At 44.2% G+C, this 23,719-nt stretch overlaps 1 protein-coding gene across 1 annotated transcript in view; it reads right to left on the reverse strand.

Moving 5' to 3' along the window:
• ext1b (exostosin glycosyltransferase 1b) overlaps positions 1–15,999 on the reverse strand; it is a 108,033-nt gene extending 92,034 nt beyond the window's left edge. Inside the window, exon 1 of the mRNA XM_079368265.1 lies at positions 14,021–15,999. Within this exon, the coding sequence (XP_079224391.1) occupies positions 14,021–14,964 (944 nt within the window). The 5' untranslated portion in view covers positions 14,965–15,999. The remainder of the gene's footprint in view (positions 1–14,020) is intronic.
• Positions 16,000–23,719: the final 7,720 nt, after the last annotated feature.

Consider the following 23,719-nt stretch of genomic DNA (forward strand, 5'->3'; position numbering starts at 1 on the left):
TTTTGTCCTTTAAAAAAAAGGGGGGGGGGGAGAAGCTTATCAGCCTTCAGAGATGTCGCTGGCTTTGAGTCTCATTTGGTCTTCCTTCATTCTTCCCATTAAATGCAATTTATTGAATAATGAATCTCTCCTGCTCCTCAGACCGTGTGAACTCAGAAAATTCACTCAGCATACCCCCCCCCCCCTCCCCAAGAAAAAAAAACAAAAAAAAAAAAACCTTTTAAGGTCACACTCTGATCTTGGATGTTTTCTACCCGTCAAAGCTGGAGAACAGGAAATCAGACGCCTCTGTGCTGCTTAGCGGAAATGTTGGTGCAGGGGCAGCCGTACGTGGGGGATGACATCACGGGTATGTGTGGACATGCTACTTAATCTAGAAAAAAAAAACATGAATAGAAACTCATCTCGCCGATACATTATTCATGTTTTGTAGCTTCTGGGGGTTCCACATGAGTGGCCACAGTTAGCGTTAGTGCCGGGGTTCGGACAAACAAGATGCTGCTGAGTTTGCGAGAGGAAACAGTGCGTGTGTACGTGCATGTGTGTTTCTGTTTGGACAGAGGGGACGAGGCTGCGCGCAGGGATGCCTGCAGGTTTAAAATAGAGGAACATTCAGCGAGGAAAGCAGGAAAATGTTGGAATGGAACGACCCACTAATAATCACCACTACTTTGCTCCAGGGAATACAAACACACACACACACACACACAGCGAATATACACATAAACTGATACACAATTTAACATTACAACACACAGTTCAGACTGCAGTGTAAATGTAACACATACTTGTCTGGATTTCTGTCTGTTCCCGAGTTGGCTACAGAGCAAACACTTTCAAATACTCAGACAGAGAAGCAATCCTCCTCTGTCCGGGCCAGAGAAAAAAATACACACTCTCCGCGACTACAACAGAAACTATTCCAAACCCCAAAAATATTCAGACTTTATAACTTCTGCCGTCCTTAAGCTCTTCAAAAGTCAGCAACCCCAGGAGAATACAAGTATGTGTTTATAGATAGAAAGCTATCTAGCTGTGAGCAAATACTCCTCTGTCACCAGATACCCCAAGAACTCCAGACTGGGCCCACAGGCAAACAGAAGCACTTCCTTTAACACACACACACACACACACGCACATCTGTGTTAGGGGACCCTTAGAAGAGTCTGACCTATTACCTCGATATGGAAGGGATGAATCTGGAAACACTTTAGTAAAGTTACAGAGCAGGCACAGCTGCTGGTTCTGCAGAATCTGCAGAAATCTGGTGACATTGTACACAGATGTGTAACTGAAATAGACATAAGGACACACAAATGAGACAACAGAACTTTAGATTCTGAGTAGATTTCAAATCAAGTGAACCATCTTGTCCTGTTTGAAAGTCATCCAATAAAGAACATTCTGAGGTTGTGAAATGTAAATCCTACCATCCGTTTCAAGACCATGAGCTGTATGATGATGCAAATATGATGTTATTTTAATGATCCATAGTTTGAAAAGTATTGTAGCTTTTAAAGTTACAGTCATATTTTTAACCTAAAGCTGACAAAAAGAAAGAGAACTGTAAGGTCTAAATTGGAAACGCTTTGGTGAAGAATGCTTCGAACAGATTTGTGAATTTCAGACAGAGTGAAGAGTGTGTCTGCGTTATTTGGTCATAAAAAGGGAAGTGCCCAATAATGGGGGTGCCTAGGACTTCCTTTTCTTTTGCCATGGTATCGTAGGTATCAGGTATTGATGTAGTATGATTTTTTACTAGAATGACGTTTAAAACTTGAATTTCCCTCGGGATCAATAAAGTATCTATCTATCTATCTATCTAAAACTCTAGTATTGCAAAAACCCTAGTCCATACCAGGATTGTGAATCTTCACTGGTTTTAGGATTCTATATGATCATGTCGAAATGATTTATTTCTACACCTCTAGTCCAGTCCAAAGTACAATCAACCCTTGATCATCCTAAGTAATTCAATCTTTCTTCAAACCAAAACATGCATGGAAGTTGATTACATGTTTGGACCAAAAAGTCTCCAGACTGCAGCACAAACATCTGGGGCGGGCGAGAGGCAAAACACTAATCTAACTCCACAGACGTCTGGCGTTTCTGTGAGCCCGGAGGCCAATGATAGATTGTTTTTTGACGGCTTCATCAAGTATACCTCCTAAGCGATGGAAAACTTTGCTCGGTTGAAATGATGTCATTTTTGTTTGCTTGTATACTCAGTACAGTTTGCATTAATAAAGCATAGTTTTCTTTGGAAAAGCACAAGAGAAAACTTTGATGCAATCGATCCACATCCGACTTTGTAAAATTGTAAAGACATGCGCTTCCCCTGGACTTCAGGATCCATTTGGATGGTGAATGGTTAAGACAAATGAGCCGATGCACAACAATTGACAGAACAGAACAAACAGAGAGCTACAAATCCAAAACTCCTTTTGTCCAGTTTAAACAGCCTACAAGAGAGTTATTTTCAGCATCAACTTGGTACATGAAGTCATTAACTCTGGGCCACTTAACACCTCTAGCAGAGGTGTAGGGATTGAAGTGCATCTCAACTGCGGCTGCTAATGACTATTATTAATCAAGTCTATGATTTTGCCACACAGAGCCAGGTTCTCATTGGCCCGTCTATTTCTAAATTTGTCCTGCTGCTTATGGCTCATTGTTTCTCTCATTACTGGAGTATTCGCCACTATAAGCTACCCTACAACGATCTGCTACAAGGCCTCTTTTCTATAGGATCCATATATTGCATAAGTTGAGCTGAAGAATCTCGAAATGTCTCCACGCTCTGATCACGTGTCCCACTTCAGACAGCCAGAGAGAAAATGGTGTCTTTGCAAGGGAGCTGCAAAGCCAAACAAGACTCAGACGCTTTGAAAACAAAGTGCCGTCGTGTCAGATCTTTCTTGGGAAATAAACACTTCAATTCACCCCCACAAAGAATATACACCCTGTCAAGCTGCTAAACAAAACCAAGAATCTCTGCAGCTCATTCAGCTCCACATTTACATCCTCTCTCGACTTTCTTTTTCTGCCTTTACCTCGGTGTCTCATATTCATTACAGGATAAACAGCTTTTCCCGCTTGATGTCTTTTTCTCGGGCGTTTTTTCTGGTTTGCTTTAATTGCAGGGATACAAGTGGATAGACACCACCTAACCAGTCTGGATGCAGCAGGGTAAAAATTAACTTCTCACACAGGGGAAGTGTCCGGTGGCTTGGTAACAGGGCCACAGCAACTACAGCAGCAGAATATCAGCTCATAAGAACGTGGATGTGACACAAGCCGGGACTGGAGACTGAAATGACTCATCAGCAAGACACGTCTTTTGTTTTTTGGAAAATGTTTGAGTCAATGATGTAATGAGATGGTACAAGAGGCCGGGGTCAGGAGGAGTGATGCTGCAGAGATGTACGTGGGTTTGTCAGGATGTAGGAGTGTGAGACAGAAGAAGTGACTGTGAAGAGAAGAAGAGAGCGGGAGGAAGAGCAAGGAGAAGGAAAAAAGGCAGGAAGAAATTGAAGAGTAGGAGAGTCTGTGGGTGTTCATTTGAAATATCCAGCATTACCACCAGCAGCTGCACTTTGTCCCAGTTTGCCTCGCAAAAAAAACCAAAAACAATCACACACTCCTTCTAATACATCTGAAAAGGAGGCCCCTGTCAAACTCATGAATAAACACCACGCAACACGAAGCACCACCAAACAAGCCGCCAAGGCAACAGGGAAACGGCGATCAACCAAAATGATTCTTTCCTTCCTCGCTGCGGTCAATCATACACCCACATTCTGGGCACACTCAAACTCTCCTTGCTGAGACCAGATGCCTTCTTCCCTTGTAACAGTCTCCTCCTCCTCCTCCTCCTCCACCTCCTCCTCCTCCTTCGCCCCCAGTCGGATTTGGCTAAGCTGCTGATCCGTGAAGTGTTGTGGCATCTGCCAAAACCAGAGCACGGTTGTCTATGGCTGGAGTTGAGAAAGAAGCCATTGTTCCAAAATTGATACGAGAATTGGAAATGAAAATACGATCTAAAACGGCGCATTGGTGAGTGCGCGAGTCAATGCTTCAGCCTGATACCACGACATTTAGGCCATCAGAGCGTCAACTTGCTTCCTGTTCTCCGAAACAGCTGGATTTATTTTGTTAGGTCTGACCAAAACTGCACGGATCTGAGTTAGACCCGATTCATGGCTCTTGGGGTCGGCGGCGCACGGCCCCTGTGGACGTCAAGCCGTTTCATGCTGAATGTGGTCAGAGCGGACAGAACGGACCTCTTCAGCACTCTCTCGCATCGAATCTTTAAACGGCATGAAGTGCTTTCGGGCTGCGAAGCCAGTCATTGCAACGTGGTTGGCGCGAAGACGTCCCCGTCGTTATACAAAATCTTGGAGGTGCGCGTCTGGGACACCGTCCGCAGGACGCATGAATCAGGTTCGAGTCTGACTGAATTCGGTCTTCTTGAGCTGGAACTGTAGCTCGACCTAACTGTGACTTAAGATGACTTACTTGTGTTCTACACACCTCTACTATTTTAGTTTAAAATGTTCCTTTAGTATACGGGCAAGACTTTACAACAATGATAGTAGTAATGTCACATCATTGAAGAGCCCTGTGTCAAAATCACAATGCTATGTGGATTTTGATCGTACTATATTTAGAGTTGAACTCTGTATTAACCAATACTCAAGTCTCTGTGTCTTTGTAGGAATTGCATGAGGAAAAAAAGCATCATTTCTAGTTGCTTTTTGTCGCCCAAGCTTTAAACACAGAGGAAAGCAGCCTCAGGAAGAGTCAGGGTTGATAAAGAGGAGCAGAACATGAGAGAGTAAATGGGGGGGAACATATGGGCAGGCTGCAATGTCAACAAGGCACAAGCGTTTCCTCTGGAAGGAGAGCAAACCGGAGCACAATAGGACCCCTTTGGTGCGCCCGAGGGCAGCCCCAACTTTTACATCCAAAGAGTGGAAGTCAAACCGAGACATAAAGCATGATGACGGACCAGACGGGGGGAAAAGAGCCCTTCCATCAGCCTGCCAGGCAGCCAGATCTCCCCAACAAAAACCTCTTTCTCTCCTTGAAGCCTTGGCCCCTCAAACATTGAGCCATGCACACATTCTTCAGTGACATAATGCTTTTTTAAGCTATTGCCCTCTTCAACCCCACTACTCTACCACCTCCTCCTCTAAGATTCCCCCCCCTCTTGCCAATTACTATTTAAATATGAATACCAGCCGTGGGTTTGAGTGTTTGTTTTCACTCCTGCGGCGGTTAGAAGTGAAGGAGGGAGGTCACCGTGTGAGCTGACGTCAACGATCTCCTGTCCCATTGATGTGCCGTCGGTAGGTGTTTGCTAAATGACCTCTTGGGGCCATAAAAACCTGCCATAAAAAGTAGCAACCCTTGGAGCTAACGCAACCTGCCTCGAGGGAGTCACAGCGCTCACAGGAGTGCGAGTTCCATCAACAACGCTGCAGGAATAGGCTGGGCTTTCTTGTTCGGAAGGAAACCTTTTAACAATGAGCTCCGCAGTGTGCACGTCTTCGCTCCAAAGTGTCAGTGTGTGCCGCAGATATAGGCCAGAGTTTCAGCCCACTGCCCCGCGCTGATGAGATAATTGTGGTCAGGTGCTCCACAGCTCCGGGAGTGCAGAGTCATCCAGGAAGAGGGACAAATCCCCCGGGGAACTAGGACCAGAAGCAACCCCCCCCTCGGCACTCTTTAAGCACACATACACCCTGACCTCTCACGCACTAACAAACCCGGAGCTCCGCAGTTCAGCAGAGGGGAGATAACAGGCATATAACTGCAGCCTGATTCACTCATAGTGAAACCAGTGTCCACTTGACTGGTCACATGAGGAAAAACGAGGGTTGGATGGAAGGACAAATGTGTTCTACTCGGATATGGGCAAACAGCTTAATGATTTCTTCATGCAGTTGTTTTGCATTGGACTTTTCTCAAACTTTCTCAGCCCTCACGAACAAACGACGGAACAAACAAACTGCATCATTCTGTTGGATTTGGTTCGCCTCAAAGAACCTCGTAAATTTTAGATTCTGTTTGGTTCAACTTGTCAGGATTTTTTTTTTACCATGTTGACTGACAAACCAGGCCTGGAGTTTATGGTGTCTAAAACTGCAGAAACAGAATTGTTGACTCCAACTAGATCTTGAAACAGCTATGAGCACAGAAATGAAGCTAAAAAAGTGAGTGGCACCCCAGAAAGTTGTCCGTTTCCACCTTGAGAAGCAGCAGAGCAGCATTTGTATTCATGGTGATTCTTGTTTTTTGGCAACTTGAAAATGTAAGTCCAGCATGCGCTCTTCTTTCACTTTCTTTTTACTCCAAATTAGGTCTAAGTGTAGGGCCAAAAGCAAAGATTGGTTTCACGATTTAATTAACTTTCTATGAAACCATGAGACTCCAAAAAGGTCGGAAAGTTGAGGGGAAAAAAAGGTGTACCATTTCCCAGAGTGGAAACTAACTATCTTCAATTGTCATCAACCAAAGGTTCAAAACCTTAACAATCTTCTTTGACTATAATATATAATAAATGAGAAAGGAAGTACCTGATCTTCCTGATCCATCTGAGATTTAAGAAGAAGGAACTGCAAACGTGAAATTGGTAGTTCCAACCTGGTTGCAGAAAAAAAATATTTTCCTCAGCTAGTGACGCCATTTATAGCGTTAGCAACCAAGTGTGTTCTCATAAAACATGAGAGAGCTTCAACACACTCAATGTAAGCTTTCATCAAGGAGTCAGCTATTTTCTGACTACCTGATTGAAGGCTTGATGTCAAAACAAGTCGGAGTTTGCTTTCATGTTCATGCCATCACTAAAGGCTTTTTAAATGCTTGAAGAAAGTGCTTTTGGAGTTTTTGTTGTTTTATGGTTGTGTGGATCCCGATCCAAAAAGAACGTCAAACTAACACTTTCCCGACTCCAGGGAGCGTTTCCTTTCTGTGTGAGCTTCGGTTGAAGTCAACGTCAGATACTCCTGAGTAAAAAAAGAAACAATGGACGTGTAACAGTGGAATCCAAGTGTGCCAATGGCAAAACACTCAGCTGAGCATGTGAACACTGAAGCAGGGAATGTGCCTTCAGAGCAGCGTTGCCCCCCCACCCACCCCCACCCCCGCCTCAGCTTGCCCCGTGCCACAGAGAGTTGTTTTTTTTCCTCTCTTCGACGCAGATGTCGAGACAGATGTCAGAACTCGTCGTGTTTGCCAAACCAAGCAGACAGCAGCCACATCTTTCCCTTCAACCATCCTGCGGAGGCTTTAATAAGGAGTCTGTTCTGATCATCACTTCCCCCCTCGTCTCAGCCAGTCACGTAGCTGTCGAGTTTAATTGAGTTTACGGGGAGCCAATGGGAGTCTTTCTCTCGCTCTGCACCGTCGAGAGCCTTTTTAAAAACTTTTTCTACATCACTGCGCCAGCATTAGAGAGAGCTTCAAGAGTGACAGAGAAGAGAGGCGAAAAGGGAGATGGGGCTTTACTACTTTCACTATAGCGCTTGTGTGTTTCTTGTTAATCCATTGCTATAAAACATTCCCTGCAGTCCTGGGAAGGAGAAGCATTTTGATGCTTTTTTTTTTTTATTCCTCGCTCTTTCAATTAGCGCCACCGCAATACAACAAGCCTACTGACCGGTTTTCTACCCCTTTCTCCAGCAGCTCTTAATAGAGGAAATGATTTCAGGGGCCGGCCCACTGCTGTGATAATACCCTCATTGATTTTCATTTTGGGGGAACCCTCCCAGCTGATCAATCTCTTGTCCGAAAACCTGCCAGTAGCCAGCCGAGGGGGGGGGGGGGGGGTTCACTGTCTGATCCAAGTGTGTGTGCGTACGGAGTTCATGTCCAACCCTCTGTTCCCCCCCCAACCCCCCACCCCACTCTCTCCATCCTCCTCCCTCTGTTCCTCCAGAGCCACCACCTCTGAGGCCAGGGGGGCAGCTTGGCTGTGCGGGTAATCCTTCAATGAATGTGGGTCAGTGAGCTGGGCTTTGCCTTCGTCACTCAACGAAGGGGACAGACAGAGAGGTCGTGACCCCGGTCATCCTGCATGCGCACACACACACACACACACACACACACACACACACACACACACATATACAGGCTCGACGCACGCAAGACAAAGAGCCAAACAGAAGAGACGCGCACACACAACAAAAAGGACATGCATGGATGAGCAGCCACACACGGACAAAACTCACACACAGACCAGAACAAGCAGCAACACAAACAAGGAGCACAGTCCAGCTCGTCTGAGAACACAGGAAGTGATGAGAACATTTACGAGGATCTGACTGACAACGGTTCCATCTTCAAACGTTTCCATTGACGTTTACAGCAAAAAAATAATAAAAGGACCAAAAAACTCTCTGTTCAGACGGTGTCTAAAATGTTATTATTATTATTATTATTTTTATAGGAAAACTGATGGGACATATTTTCACTTTTGCAAAAAATGCGGGAGAGGAGCAACGGGCCGGATTCGAACCTGGACCACCCGCCTGGAGGACCACAGCATTCACACATGAGGCGCACGCACCAACCACCTGCGGTCCCATTTAATAACTTCATATCATTCCTTCGATAGTTTTCAGCTACCAAACTGAATTATACAGCCAATTGTTGCATGACAGCTGAATGATCAACACAAACATCTATATTAAGACACTTAAAAGTCAATTCCAAACATTTCTGTGGTTAAGTGTTTGGAGGTTTGAAGAGACATTTGAACGTTTTTGACGGATGAAAAAGCTCCCTCTAAAAGTCTAACAAAACTTTGTTTTTTTTTTCGTCAGTTGCACCTCGAGAAAAAATTTTAAAAAAGGAAAATAAAGTTAAAATTCACACCGTGTCACAAAGTTTTTCGCTTGAAGTTTATCACAAGAAAACTACGACAGCTGGGAAAATACCGTGAGCCAAGACGGAAATACTCGATGTTGACTTCTCTCCTGTGACGGTGACACGGCGACTTGCCCCAGAAAACACAAAAATGAGGCTGAAACAAGTCAAACACCCAAATGAGACGCTTTCAAACGAGCAAAGAGAGAGAGAGAGCTGGAGGAAGAGAGGATGTGAGATGGATAAACAGCGTGATAAGATAAAACAACAAACAGGGGTTTTATCTAGTTACAGGATTAAATCTGTCTCCCTCTCTCTCTCTCTCACACACACACACACACACACACACCCAAATATCAAAGAGTCCTAATTAAGCTGCTCTGCATTCAAACTTATTATCCCTCACATCATTAACATTCCCCCATCACAGGCTCGGCACTTTATCTAAGAGAGAGCAGGCAATCATGAAATATTCATGATTTATTAATCTGAACACAGAAAAACAAACAATGGCAACCAAGGGAGTGTGACACCCTCTCCTGCCAAACAGCGGCGAAGAAACACGACTGTGTTTGTCGCTCGCTTGAATCGCCAATGGGATGCCGTCACCGCGCCGGCATTCAGGTGAACGCCACTAATTCCCCCGCTTATAATGGTGTTTCGGTGAGATAAGGTAGAGGGGGAAGTGTTGCTGGTTTTTCTTCAATTGGCCTCTGATCTGCTCCTGCCGCTCATTCTGAGGCGGGGTGTCAACTAAAATGTCAAGCTCTGCGCCGTCACATATATATATATATTAAAAAAAAGCCAAACAAACAGAGGGAGAAGGAAATGTGGCAGGGAGCCGCCAGGAGCCACGTCACACCGGCGTTTTTTCCAAGTCGTCGAGAGAAAGAGGAGAGGAGGCGAAAGTAGGGAAGAAGCAGAGGAAAAGGAGAAGTGAAAAAGCGAAAGGGGAAGGGAGAAGAAATGGTTGCCTTCTCCTTCTCGGGCTTTTGAGAGATTTCCTCGAGTGGGAAATTTCCTGCTGATGACACAGTTGTGGAAATGAAAACGCAGCGGCGCTTGGTTGATGTTACCGTTATTGACTCCCAATGGGGGTAAAAAAAAAAAAAAAAAAAAAAACCCCACTGCACAATACAATTTTCTCAACTCTCCATTTCTCTCTTTTTTTTTTAACCCAACTCACTATTATCACTCAATCTCACACTCGCTTGCTCTTCTTCATCTTCTTCTTCTTGCTCTTGACTGTCTCAGCTCCCCACTACCCTCCCTTCTTCCCTCTTTTTTTTTTTTTTTTTTATAAAGTCCCCCGGGTGACCTTGAGCGGCAGCTGCCAGTGAAGTAGCTGAAGTACAAAGTCAATACGAGCCAACAAAGCTGGTTAAGTATTAAATGGGGGATGATGACGCTGCTGTTAGCCGGGGAAAAGCTCAACAAAGAGAAACTAAGGGGAATACGTGCACTTGGACATAAATGGAACACTCAATAGTAATGATGGTGTACTTTGAGCAGTCGCCTGGTGATATTAGATGAGATTTGATCTCCGCAGGATAATCTACTCTCCAGTGGGAAAGGGGGCACTTACATCATATAACATTACATTGAGCTTGTAAGTTGTGTAAGTGTAGCATTGTGGGCCATCTTTAACCGACATCCTTCATCTGTACAATCATGGCCAAAGCGACCCGCCCGCCACAGAAACAAGGAAGTAACGGCTCATACGCATCCACTTCCTATTCAAAAGAAATGAGAAGTCGAGTTTCCTGAAAAGGGAAATATGACACATCGAGTCAGAAGAGTCAGGACGGGAAAGGAGGCTTTTTACACGTCTATCGGCAAACAAAAATGAGGGGAAATCCTCCAAAAAAACGTGACATTTCCATTTGTGGGGCCGTTAATAGCCCCTCTGTCTTTCCCCGGGATCGTTGTCAAGAAGAAGGCCTGAAAGTCAGAGGATAATGTAGCGGAGAATGGGCTCTTTTCATCAGCGCTTGGACATGGAAGTCGACCACACGAACTCCAATTCAAAGCTATTTCAGCTATGAAAATCAATTGAATAAGTGTGCAGAGTGCGGGGCTTCTGTGTGCGCTTGTGTGACTGAATGGGAGAGAGTGGGAGATGGGGGGGGTTTACCTATATAGCGGCTCCCACCCTGCCGCTGCATTCCTTTAGAAAGCAGCATTCCTCTAAAAGGCAGCAGGGTCAAAAGTCAGGAGGCCAAGACGAGCTGGATGAAGAAGAGTCCTGCAGCACCAGCCTTTGAGGCGTACAGATGAGTAGATAAGGTCAGAGCCAAATCACATCCCACCTTCGAGTTCAGAGAGTGTTCATTCAGAGAGCATCCAGGTATACAGTGAACAGAGAGCAGGCCTGCTTTGGCACTTCTCCCACTCCGAGCGCCAACAGCTGCTCTGACACGTGTGTGCATTCCTGGATCTGCACCACAGCGTCCCCGCAAGGCTTCGCTTGTCCGCCACCAGACTGTGGAAAGTCAGGACTGACTACACAAGGCCAGCTGCATACAAATCCATTTACCTGGGAGAGCTGACGTCAGGTTTTTTTTTTTTTTTTTGTTGGGCCTGCACCCAAAGGGCTTTAAATTAGATTAAAATGAAAAGCATCCAATGTATTAAATTCAAATAGGCTGCTAGATCATAACGGAGGCCAAAATGCTTTAAATGTATTGGTTTCTCTTTGTTGCCAAATTCTAAAGTATGCTAGCAATCTCAACACTAGTTATAACCCCATAGATCCACTTTCAAAACACAAGAAAAAGAAGAATGCTTCATGAAGACGTGTGAGGATCATTTAGACTGACAGAATAACAAGCAAAAACAAACTGAATGCTAAACACTGTACACTTGTAAAAAAAGAAAAAAAAGAAAATTGGATTTGGTGAGTTTCCACAGCGACATGTATCGATGTTGCCAGAGAAATAGCTAAAAGGCAGCAGTATTGATGGAAATAAATCAGCCATAGTGAGACACACTGCAGTGGAAAGAGAGAAGCTCGGGCGATCAGATGTGTCAATCAGCTGATTACAGCAACAGAGACGTTCCCTTCGACAGGGATACCTCTGGGAAAAACAGGGCCGATCCGTTGGGAAACAGAGGCGGGCTGTCCAGAGATGACTGGAATGCCAGATAATGGATGACATATCTCTGCAGGTGACACCGAGCCCAAGGCATCTCGGGAGACAGACGCAAAGAGAATGTGTGTGTGTGTGTGTGAGAGAGAACGAGGGGTGGAGGGGGTGACGAATGGGTAGACAAGTGCATGCTTGTGAAGTTTTTGTTAGAGCTCCTTTTTTTTTTTTTTTGAACTATAAGTTTGTGTTGGAGGTTTTCAAGTTCACTTCAGGTTCAAGGAGTCAAAGAAAACTCATGGATTGGTTCGGAATCTTCCCTCACTGATTGATTGGAAGTACGCCTCGGTTCACTTTCTACAAGTTCCCCATCTGTCCTTCTTCTCACCTTGACTTCTAGGAACAATGTCGACAAGTGCTGTTATCACATGTCTGAGTTAATCCGGGCTTTACAAAGGAAAAAGGATCCACAGGTTCATAAAAGCAGATTAAAGCGGTGTCACTCACACACAGGTGAAGCCGACAGCCCAGCGCACGATGTAATCCCGCTTATGCAAACACCCAACCACCGCCTACGATACCAAAACATATCAAGCATTCAAGTACAGCTGTTCATCCCAGGGGTGGAATCATTAATTACCACCTTGACAAAAGTGAGATCTCCAAAATGAGCAGCAATCAGCTGTCCCTGAGGGCTGAGTTGGGGGAAAAAAATGGCATCAACTCCTGTTTATGTGACTGATTTATTCGCACTAAATCGCCCCATTATTCAGCCGTCTTACGTAAACTAACCTGCACGCACTCTTTCATAGGAAGCAAGCGTTTTGTCAGGACAAGGTCCCTGTGGCAATGACACTAATTTCTGTGTCAAAGAAAAAAAGAAAAAAAAAAGAAAAAAAATCAGAAATTTCCCACTGTTAACTTTCGCTTAATTTGCACAAAGTGCAGGTTGCAAATTAAACGTGTCAGAGCATATCCTGGTGGGACGCTTCAGCGCTCTCAAGGAGAGGAGTGGTTGTGAATTCCTCTATAGGAAAGGAAGTAGGAAAGGAGGTGGTGTCGAGGGAGCTAATAGACTGGCTGGAGCTCGTTTACAACATGCTTAAAAAGGGAGCAAGGAGGTGGAGTGAAGGGTAAAAAGCAGTCATGTCGCAGGGCATAAAAAGGTTGGTTAACTGTGGGCTACAGTTTAGGTGCTTAAAAAGACTCATTGATAGAGTTTTCTATTTCCCGGTGTGATTTATGACACTATATTTCACCAGTGGAGGTAAGATTATACTCTGCTGGCTGTGTTTATTTGAATGGATCCAGAAATAGCGTGCATCTAAATGCATCACAACACAGTTCTTCAAGGAGAAAAGTGCCCCGTCATGTTTAGGCTACCTTATATATTGTTTAGTCTTGTTGTTATTTATACTCAAAATCTACCTGATGACAGCTTTAATTTCACTTCCTGAGCGTAACAGTATCGTAGGTTCAGGGCTTATCCTACTTTATTTCTTCTTCTTTGGTACTTTCAGTAAATTTGTTTGCTCTCATCTTTGAAATGCATCCCTGAATCGACTGTCCACCCTTTTACTTCGATCACAGTCCCTTTGGACACGCCCCCTAAATGTTCCCATGGTAACAACATAGGCTAATTTGAGAAAGTGCTGCAAGCTTAAAGTCAGCAAACTCAGCTAAGTCGTTCAAGGTTTGCTTAAGCAGGAGTAAAATAGAAAAAAAACTGATTTTGTTTTATTAGTCTATGTTTTTTATCTGAATTGTTATATTACATAGTTCTTTATTTGGAAGACTCCAGGTCCATTTAAAACACGGGTTAAAAAAAATGTGTATAAGAGGATTATACAAATGTCAATATCAAAATTTCCCTGAAATAGAGGTTAAAGGGTTAAAGTCGTCTACTGGAACCTACTCAGTGAAGAAGTTCACTGGCTAGGGCGCGCGTGCGTGCGTGAGTGTGCGTGCGCGTGAGTGTGCGTGTGCGTCTAGTCCAAGGAGATTATTTCAAAGAAAAGTAGGCTATTTTTCCTCATGCACCTCTTGAGGTAAGTGTTACTCACTTGTCGTACTCCGCGTTGTCCTTGTCACAGCGCGCGTCCTTGTGCTTCTGCCAGTCTTTGCCGTGCTTGCAGGTGGTGAGCAGCACCACGTCCTCCGCGTTGTGCACGTGATGTAAGGCATTCCTGGTGTCCGAGCCGATACCTGTCAGATAGCGCTTCCCCTTGAACACCAGCATGTACTTTCTGAAAGGCGGGATAGAGTTGTACTTGAGGTACCCCCTGTCTCCCCCGGTCCTCAGGTGATCTTTGGAGAAGAGGGGGATGGAGACGTCGAAGTTGGGCCTGAAGTTCTCGGTGCTGATGCTGGCTTTGGCCAACATCGCCTGGCCGATGTCGAAGCCCAGGTCTTCCGTGTAGTCCGGCCACGTCCCCGAGTACAAGTTAAATATGAGGTGGTTCCTGCCGTCGTTCCACAGAGGCAGGTTCTGGACCTTGGTTTTCAGGTTGTGGACGTATTGCGGGGACAGCTGGTCCCGGTCCAGAGTGTCCAGGCTCAGGACGAACAGACAAGCCTGCCCGGGGTCTGAGGTGTAAAACCTGGACCCCTCGATGGTGGATAAAATATTCTGATAACTCTCCGAGATCTTCTCCCCCTTCTGCTGCGGGTAAACGTAAACTTTGAATCCGTTCTTCTGACACAGGGAGAAATCAAAGCAGGAGTCCATGCGGCACCGCTTGCCTCTGTAAACACTCGTGTTGACGTCCCTCTTCTGCCTCGGAGATATGTGCAGGTTGTACTCCTCGGTGTCCGTCTGATCCCAGGGTAAGAAAAGGTGTAAAGGGTCCGAGAAGTGAGGCCAGGGCTGCTCGGGCCGGTATCCGTTCCGGCTGCGGTCATGCCGGCTCCTGCTCGCCGCTGGAAGCTCAACCCCTGCGAGGTAGAAGAGAAGCGCAAGACACGCACCGGCGGAGAGCAGGATCAGGTAGCGTTTTTTGGCCTGCATGTGTCCTGGGAACAGGGGCGAGTTGTTTAGGAAGAAGAAATGTAAAGTAGCCCGAAGTTAGGCTCTCACCAACCCCGGCTACACCGCTCCATCCTCCGGCAGCCTCCACGGATCCCCAACCCCCCTTCTGCGTATTCGGTTCCCAAATCCAGCAATTGATCCAGTGCATGTGGGCGATTTTAAAAGTGTTTTCCCGTTCTCTCTCTTCTGTAGAGTTTCACCATGTCGCAGAGCGCCTATACAGCGGGGCGGCTTTGGGTGCAACCTAAAGAAGCTCCAGATCTGCCCCCGGACCCTCTCGGACACAATCACATGCAAAGTGTCGCTTCCCCTGCGCTTCTTCTCGCCCTCATTCAGGCTGTCTTGTGTGCTGCTATTCAAATGGAAAAACTGTCCGACAGCCGTCTGGGAACTCACTCTCTCTCCCCCCCCCCCCCGGCTGAACAGCGGCAGGGGTCCCCGAGGTTCTCCCAGACGGAAAGGAAAGGTATACCCGATTTGGATGTTAAACTCGGTTACTCATTGACCATGCAAGGCAGAGTAAAATCCCCAGTCGGTGTGGCTGCCGCGCCAGATCCAGACGCCTCCGGGCTGTATGGTCGTCCTATTCCCCCCTGTTTTTTTATCACTCCATGGTCCCGTGTGGAGAGAAGCAGGAACGCGGAGAGGGACGCGTCGTAGCGCACGGACAGCTCAGCGGCGTAACTGTAACCTGACGAATCCCTGCATTTCTCTCCTTATTCCTCACAACCTCCCCTCACAGCCTCCCCTTCATACGCGCTGCTCCAGAATACAAAAGCCTTCACAGCAGGCGAAGTTCTCCTGCTCGATGTGAGTCCAACAAACGCTCCACCTCTCACTGAGCAAACAGCTGAGGAAAAAGGGTTCAAAAGACGGGATTCCTTGATCCTAGTGTCCAATTACCGAGTGCTCAGTTGTTCCGATTGTTAGTCAGTAACATTCCAATCCCGACACGACGGCAGCTGACGTGACGTCCCATCGAAGCGCATGGGCGCTCCTGATTCGTCCGTGTGTAGCAACGGAAGGGGCGGGACTTGGGGAAATGTACCCATTCATAACCGGTGTCCTCCGCATGTGCGAATCATCTAATTGTGAGCTTAGTTTGGGAATGAGCCAGAGAGCAGAGCAGCCTCGGTGAAGTACACACTGACTCTAATCAGAAGTTATATTCTATTTGTAATTAGGCTGAGTGGTTTACTGGACCTTCACAGTCTGTATATGCATGCACTCAATCTAGCTGCATCATCCACTTGCACTGATTTTTTTTTTATTGTAGCTCCTTCTTCTCATTACTCATAATCACATTGTCAAACCATAGCCTACATGGTTGTCTACATAGCTTTCATTCAGTATTAGTCTTTTAATTTCAGTGTTCATATCTGAGCAACTTTGATTTGTGAAACTTAAATAGACAAGACAAAAAGAAAAAAAATTGAAGTGGAATAAAATAAATATTCAGAAAATCAATTTACCTTCAGAGATTTAACAGGAGTACCACCAATTCATTTCCCATATAAAAAAGGGAACAAGTTTAAACAATATTCAAACATTCTAAAGTGTTTGTGTGTACCTAAGATCAAAGTTTTATGGGCCCCGTTAGCCAAGGGCCCATACAACTTTCTCCCCCATCGGGCAGCCCTGATAGGCTAAATACAGTTAATAAAGAACAAAATAATATGACGAAGTTAGAATTTTATTTCAGAAAAAGTTCAGGAAGAACATGCTGAATGAATTGAATTTTACATCTGGGATCGGCTCCTTTTCTGATTATAAAACACTTTATCAATCCCCGAGGGAAATCCTGGTTTACATTCTTTTATTTTAGAGACACACTGGCTCAAATCACACACATGCACAAACTGGAGCTGTCTGCAAAGATCATCAAAAGCCAGAAAACATGATCAATTCTGTGTCATTTCCTTGAACAGGTTGTTACACTAATTGTTCCCACATGACTTTGCTCAGATGGTGATCTCATTGTTCATTTTAGTCCAAAAAAACTTGCGAATAAAAAGTTAGGATTGAAAGACATGGAATGAGAATAAGTTGTTGGGCGTGAACCCCTAGGCTAAAGTTTTCTCGTATCCACTAACAAACCAAAGTGACCCAGACGAGGCCACTGGCTTGACAAGGAAATTAATAGCAGAGGAGTGGCCCTAGCTGAGTGTCACCATGCCTCATAAGCCCGCATAATCCTTCCCACTGCTATTTGGTGGCACAACACTCAGGCTGGGTGAAGAGGCCATCCTCATTTTTTATCGGCCAATTAGCTCAGAAGAGGGGGACTAATTAGCCGGGCTGGCTGGGAGACAAGCCAGGATCCTGTGGTTGGCCAGCGCTCATCGTCGGAATATGCTTGGTGATGAAGAGGACTGGGTGCTGTTCCAGAGGGCTGCTCCTGTCTCTGCTTGTCCTGCTGAATCCAACACTGAAGGAAGTTTTGTTGAATCCAGGGAATTTCTGAATCCTGAAATAACATCAGAGCATACAAATGTCTAGTAGCCTTAAACTGTCTCTCGTTAGTCTCCGCTAACAATCTTAATGTTAGAATTTGGAATTTTGTCTAAAAGATTAAATGCAGACATGCGATGATAATCAGGTCTTATTAAGCATGAAATGTCTCTGATGGAATTTAAGCATCTATCCCAAATCTTAAAAAAAAACACTCCTTTTGTTTTAGAGACCAGACATTGCAAAACACAAGACTGTTGGGCCCTAAATATGATATTTAGATATTCTGGTGCCTATCAAAACCTTGAATCAAACACACGACCAGCAAGTCCTACCAAATATATTGTTATTTCATTATGCAGTGCTAAAGAATAATCCACCATACACATAGATTTCAGAAAAAAACAAAGTATAAAACCTTAGTAAAAACTTCCAAAAATAAAAGTTGATTTACTGTAAATTACATATTGAGGCCTACCTACAGTACCTTCACAGTCCACCAGGGGAACAGACCATACCATGGGAACATTGCTTTAGATTATCGCGTCAGACCCTGGAGACATTCACGTTTTAAATAGCCCTGCACAAACAACAACAACATTTGACGATTAACGGAATCAACGCTAAATAAGTCTGAGTTGTCAAAATCAGAGATCCCAGAAGTCTGCCACTAGAACTCTTACATTTACAATGCTTAGCTTACACTTTGTTACAAATACTTGGCTACTAGCTATAGCATTTGGAAGTTTTAGGCGTAGACATGGTGTTAGCTCAGTGGCCTAAATTTGTTTTAAAAGCAATTAATGCAATGCTAAATTTGGGTTCATTTGAATTAGCTTTAGCATACTTCTCTGAAATGAACCCCCTTGCACAACACCCATCACCTAAATTAGATTATTATTGTTTTATAGATATTCAAGAAGCCAAAAAAAACAAAAACAAAAACGTTAAGCTGCCAAAACTTTGGAGGTCACACTAAAGCTATTTGGCTGTTTACGCTTAGCATAAATGGCCAAATAGCATGACCTCTATCGTTTGATCACCAGGTATGAATTGTTTAATTTTAGCATTTCCAACGCAAACCTAATATTTGGAAATGTATTTTTTTTAAAAACCAAAAAAACTTAGGACAGACAGTTTTATTCTGATGGTATGTTACATACGGTATAGTACCCACTGCACTCACTGATGTATCATAAGAGCATAGTAACAAGTCGAATCTGATTTCAGTCTTCAGTTTAACTCTGCAGCCTTATGGAAACCCACACAAGAGAAAACTTCACTTCACTCGAAGTCTTTAGAGAATCTTGCTTTTGTTTATGCCGGGGGGACTTTGCACTTAATTGCTTGCTACTCTAATGGGACAAATGTCTTGTTGCTAAATGACTCTAGAAAACAGGATCGTGTTAACCAGAGGAGATGGTGTAATCTGAGCAGAGTTGTTCTCTTGAAAAATGCTCCTGTCTTTTTAATGTATTGCAGGGGTTGTTCACATCATTAAGCATCTGTCTTGATTGCAGGTGAGAGAAAAAAAGAGACACGGTTGAGCTTTGAAAGAGAGTGCAGCATTAACCTCTGCACCATCAAAGGCACCATATACCCCGAGTTTATCCCCTGTATCATGACTGTTTTGGAACATTGCAGAGCTGTGTGGTCTCTCCAAGACAGCGGTGAGGACTGGGAGTCGTTCCAGGGAGCTTCGCCACACTCCGCTCCTTCATCCTGCCTTGTGTACAGTTCTAATATTTCCCACCTCAGAAAAAAAAAAAAATTCCCCTCTTCAATCACGCCTCTGTCTCTCTTCTTCACAGCACTGTAACAAGACTGAGACAGGAGAAATCCAAGCTAGCTGTGAAATCTCAAAAGCTGGTCGAAGTAAGATTGTTATGTAAAACACCCCCCTGTTTTATCTGCCAAAATCAAGCCGTCGGTTTGAAATAGAGACGAGCATCATTATGGAGCAGATTCTCTTTCTGCCCAATTTAAATCGCTGTTGTCAGCATGGACACGAGCTGGAAACTGCCCTATTTTTTGCAGGGAGATATATTCATGAGGGGACACATTTGTACATAGAAGGAAAAAAGACAAACACTCAGTCCAAATACAGGATTTTCTTTGATATAAAGCTAAAACACACTGTCCAGGTTTGTTCCTCTTGATGGCCATTACATCACAGAGTAAAGCATGCAAACATGAGAGCCTTCACTGTACTCCTTTAAGATGTTTTTATTAATAACACATCTAACCTCTTTGATGAAAAAAAGGTACACAATTAAACTGTTTTTTTTTTTTTAATTGGCATCTTTTATTTTAGCCATTCCAAACATGCATTGTTACCAGACATGACAATTCTGATTTTATGACTTGCGCAACATGAACTCAACCTTAGGAATAATATTCATATTTGTGCACATGTGTTCATTAATAGTGGCAACATTTGGCTTTTGTTTTTCAAACAATAGACTCGCTCCTTGTGCCCTTTCTGTCCGCTGTTTTTGGTTTGAGGATAAAACTCAAAAGATCTGCTGAGTTAAGAACGACACTATTATTTTTGGTATCCAGATGGTTAGAGGAGTCTTCAAGGGCTCTGGATACTTTGAGACTCTGTGATTTGCATGTTATTTTAACAAATATCTGGCACAGGCTTCAAACGCATCATTGTATTATACCCTCCTTCACGTTCTGTGACCTGTGTCGTTACTGAAGTCAGTTTCTAAAAGCAGGAAATCTCTTTCTTTAATCTCAAGTAAACTTCAGAGGGGGAAGACTGTCTTCCATTCTTTTACATTTGTTTTCCTGCTTCTTCACTGAAGAACAGAGGCCTTTACGATGAACCACGTTACACATATCCAGCCTTCAGTTACCTGGCCACATAACCGCCACATAAAAGATCTCACTAAGTGTGCACATCAAGCTAGTCGTTAACCTGACAGCAGAGGCGCTGTTTGTCAACAGGCAACGGCTTGAGGCCCCAGAAAATGTGACAATTTTGCAATGACATAGGAAACCACCACAAGGGGTTCCCATTTGACAGAACTCACTCTTGTTAATCCTTTAAATGCTGGTTGTAGGGTTGATTTTTGCCTACAGGGCTCCATCAGACTCTAAAATCGCCGCTGCTGACAAGTAAAACCCAGAGTTTGTACGAGCAAGCTCACATAAAAGTGGCGGTGTCCTAAACACATGAACAATTCAATGAAACACACCAACAAGACTGTGGTCAGCAGATCGTCATATTTTACAAACTCAATGCAAGGCTTTCTGATGCAAACAAATGTGCCTTCTTTGTGTACGTAGAAGATCTGCTCCTTCGTACAGGGCTTGTTACTACCTGTGTGTGTGTTTGATATTATTGGTGAGATAGTTTCAGCAGATCCAAAGGTCGTTGGAAGGTCAAATAAAAATCGTCTTGAAGTTATTGCTGTGAAGCTGCTTCTAAAATCTAGAATCATCAAATGCTTTATATATTTTGGCTGATGGTTTGAAAGGACTTGGATCACTATATTACGATACTGACAATGGTATTTAATGAAAAAAGATAGAAATGACAAGAATATGGTACGATATGTAAAGTTTGACCAATTTATCAATTGGGTGATTTGCTGTTTGGCTGTTATTGGCATATTATACATTTTTTCAACTGCTGATTTTTTTTAAGTTGTTTTGAAGAACACAATGCATGGATGACTGACTGCATAGTTTGAAGCACTCTTAGCACTGTCTGCAGCACACGTAGCAGAAATGACAAAATAAGCAAATTATGTTTTTCATTCCAGCTAAAGAAAAATCAACCATCTGCCTCCATAATGGTTATCAGTAAAGATTTCAAATTGGCAATGGTATCAGTCGCAAAAACTCATTTCAGTCAGGCTCTAGTTTCTGAAAAAAAACTCAGAACTGGTGAGGTTACGACCTGGATTACCTGCAGTCTTCCTTTAGTTCTCCTGGCACTGATAAACAGTGTGTAAAGCACTTCCCTGCCATGACGGCAGGCAGCCATGATAAAAACTTGCAAATTCAAGCCGCGGTAAACAAATACTCACGGCTGGAAGGTTACCTGTGGGTTCACCGAGTTTCATGCAGGAGGAAGACAAAACAGCTTTTGAGAGTCTTGGGGCTGCTGCTGATCAGTCTATGATAAACTCCCCTCTGGATGATGTAACAAGCGGCTCTTGCAACGACAGAGACCGTGTGTGTGTGTGTGTGTGTGTGTGTGTGTGCGCACACTCCAACCAATCTGTATCTCACGGGTGCAGTGTGTGTTTCGTATACCATGCACCTGGCTTGTGTGCACATTTGAGACTGTGCCGCGTTGTTTGTGTGCGAACGCGATGTGAAAAACGGGTCACAAATCCAATTGAGTTTACTTTTTGCAAAGGCTTGTGAAGTTGTGCCTAAAACCTGAGAATAGAGTTGCACTGATGTCGCGTGTAATCTTGCCTTGGCAAAGTCTCACTGGGACTGTGCTTTTCCATTCCAACAATGCTCCTTTTTATTTGGATGATTCAGAAAACAAGACCCTATTATGCATTTTTGTCTGTTTTTTTGTGCTGCTTTGAGAAGGTAAAAGTTTACAGGGATAGATTTATTAACATATTGTATGAAGAAATGCTGGTAAAAGGACAAAAAACACTGTCCAAGCCTTAACCTGCGGCATGATTTAATGCTGTGTTGTTGTCTCTTCTCATTGCTGACAACAACAAATAATGCAGTGACAAACAGGCCAGAAGTTTAGCTAGAAGAGCAATGTTACTGATGCAGCCAAAGCAAGTGAGTGGGAGTCGATCTGGACTTTCTGTTCTCAGACAGCCAGCCTCATGGATAGCTTCAGGCTACTGAATGCTAAATGGTGTAGCCTTGGCTATCCTCTCAAAGTGCTGCTCACTCCATGTGTGGGATGCCTAGTGATCTCCCCATTCTTTATTTATTTAAAGTGACCTTTTTCCACTCCTGAGCTGAGATCGCTTTGGGCAAACTGAGCTGGGTTTAAATGTTCGGGGGTGTGGGAGGGAGGCCATCGTTTGTTGCCAGGGCCCCGAGCGCGCCGCACTGAAACTCTGCAATTTTAACCCCGGTGTTCCACTGGGAAGCGCTGGCTGGCAGGCAGCAGCAAATGAAGCGTCTCAGGTTAGATGTGGTGATAGGTTTTTGTCCTCATTAAAAAGAAATCCCTGCCACTGCTTCCTCATTTGTAATCCGACGCAGTTCTATGAGGTGGATTTAGATTTGGGGGGATTTAGATGGTGTAAGGTCACTGAAGCCAGCAGGAACAAGGAGAATGCTATCAGTCCTCCACAAAGCCCTGAAAGAGCAACTTTACATGTACTCTACCCTCTCTTACTTCAGCATTCCTACTTGGAAAAGGGCATACAGTAAATCCCATCAAACACTTTTGCTTAAGCACACTTGTGCCAATCACTTGAAACATCTCCTCCCCACTTCAGGGAGCTGAAACATAATGAGTGTCAGTATCATTAAATCTACCGCGCTGATATTAAATCAGTATCATTCAAAAGGCTCATGCTGGTATCATTGCTTCAGAAAGTGCTGATGCTGCTGTGGGACCTGCCGGATACAGTACGAGAGGATTTTGCATCCATTCAGAGATTCTCTAATTCCCTCAGAGACTATACTGCACAGTAATCCACTTAATTTACAATTACCAGTGCAAGCCACACTCATATGGAATGATAAATAATCCCACTGACCGAGAGGATGAGCAGAGAAATCCGTTTATATACAACATATACCGTTGGATGTCTATCCCACTATCATTTATCTCTATATACGCAGCACGTTGACAAAAACAGCTCTCTGTTAAGATGCACACATGTACTCAAATATTGACAAATTATAGATTCTGAACGCTCCCGATGTATCGCCCCTCTGCATACTGTATGAACCTGCTCCCTGCATGCCTTTGGGAGCTGCAGGGGTAAAACCAGGCGGTGCAGGGTGAATGTTAATGTTTTAACTCCCCTGCCAAAGATCAGAGCAGTGCCTGCTCTACTAGGCACTTTGAACTCCAACACTCTTCTTACTATTTCAACCTCTGTCCTCGGCTTAATGGTGTTGATGACAGCTGGATATCAAGTACAGAGAGGGCATATATTGGCATGATTTTGGTAAGAAAGTTGGAGTCTTTAAGCTAGCTCTTTTCTGAGCACTAAGGCTCTGAGTTTCTGGATTCTGTACTATCGAAGAGAGAAAACTTTAAAGTGCTTTTTCTCGCCTTCAAGAATTCCACTGAGATTGGTAAAAACGATATTACTCAAATCCTTGA

This window comes from Symphodus melops (genome assembly GCF_947650265.1).
Source record: "Symphodus melops genome assembly, chromosome: 18".
Taxonomy (NCBI): domain Eukaryota; kingdom Metazoa; phylum Chordata; class Actinopteri; order Labriformes; family Labridae; genus Symphodus; species Symphodus melops.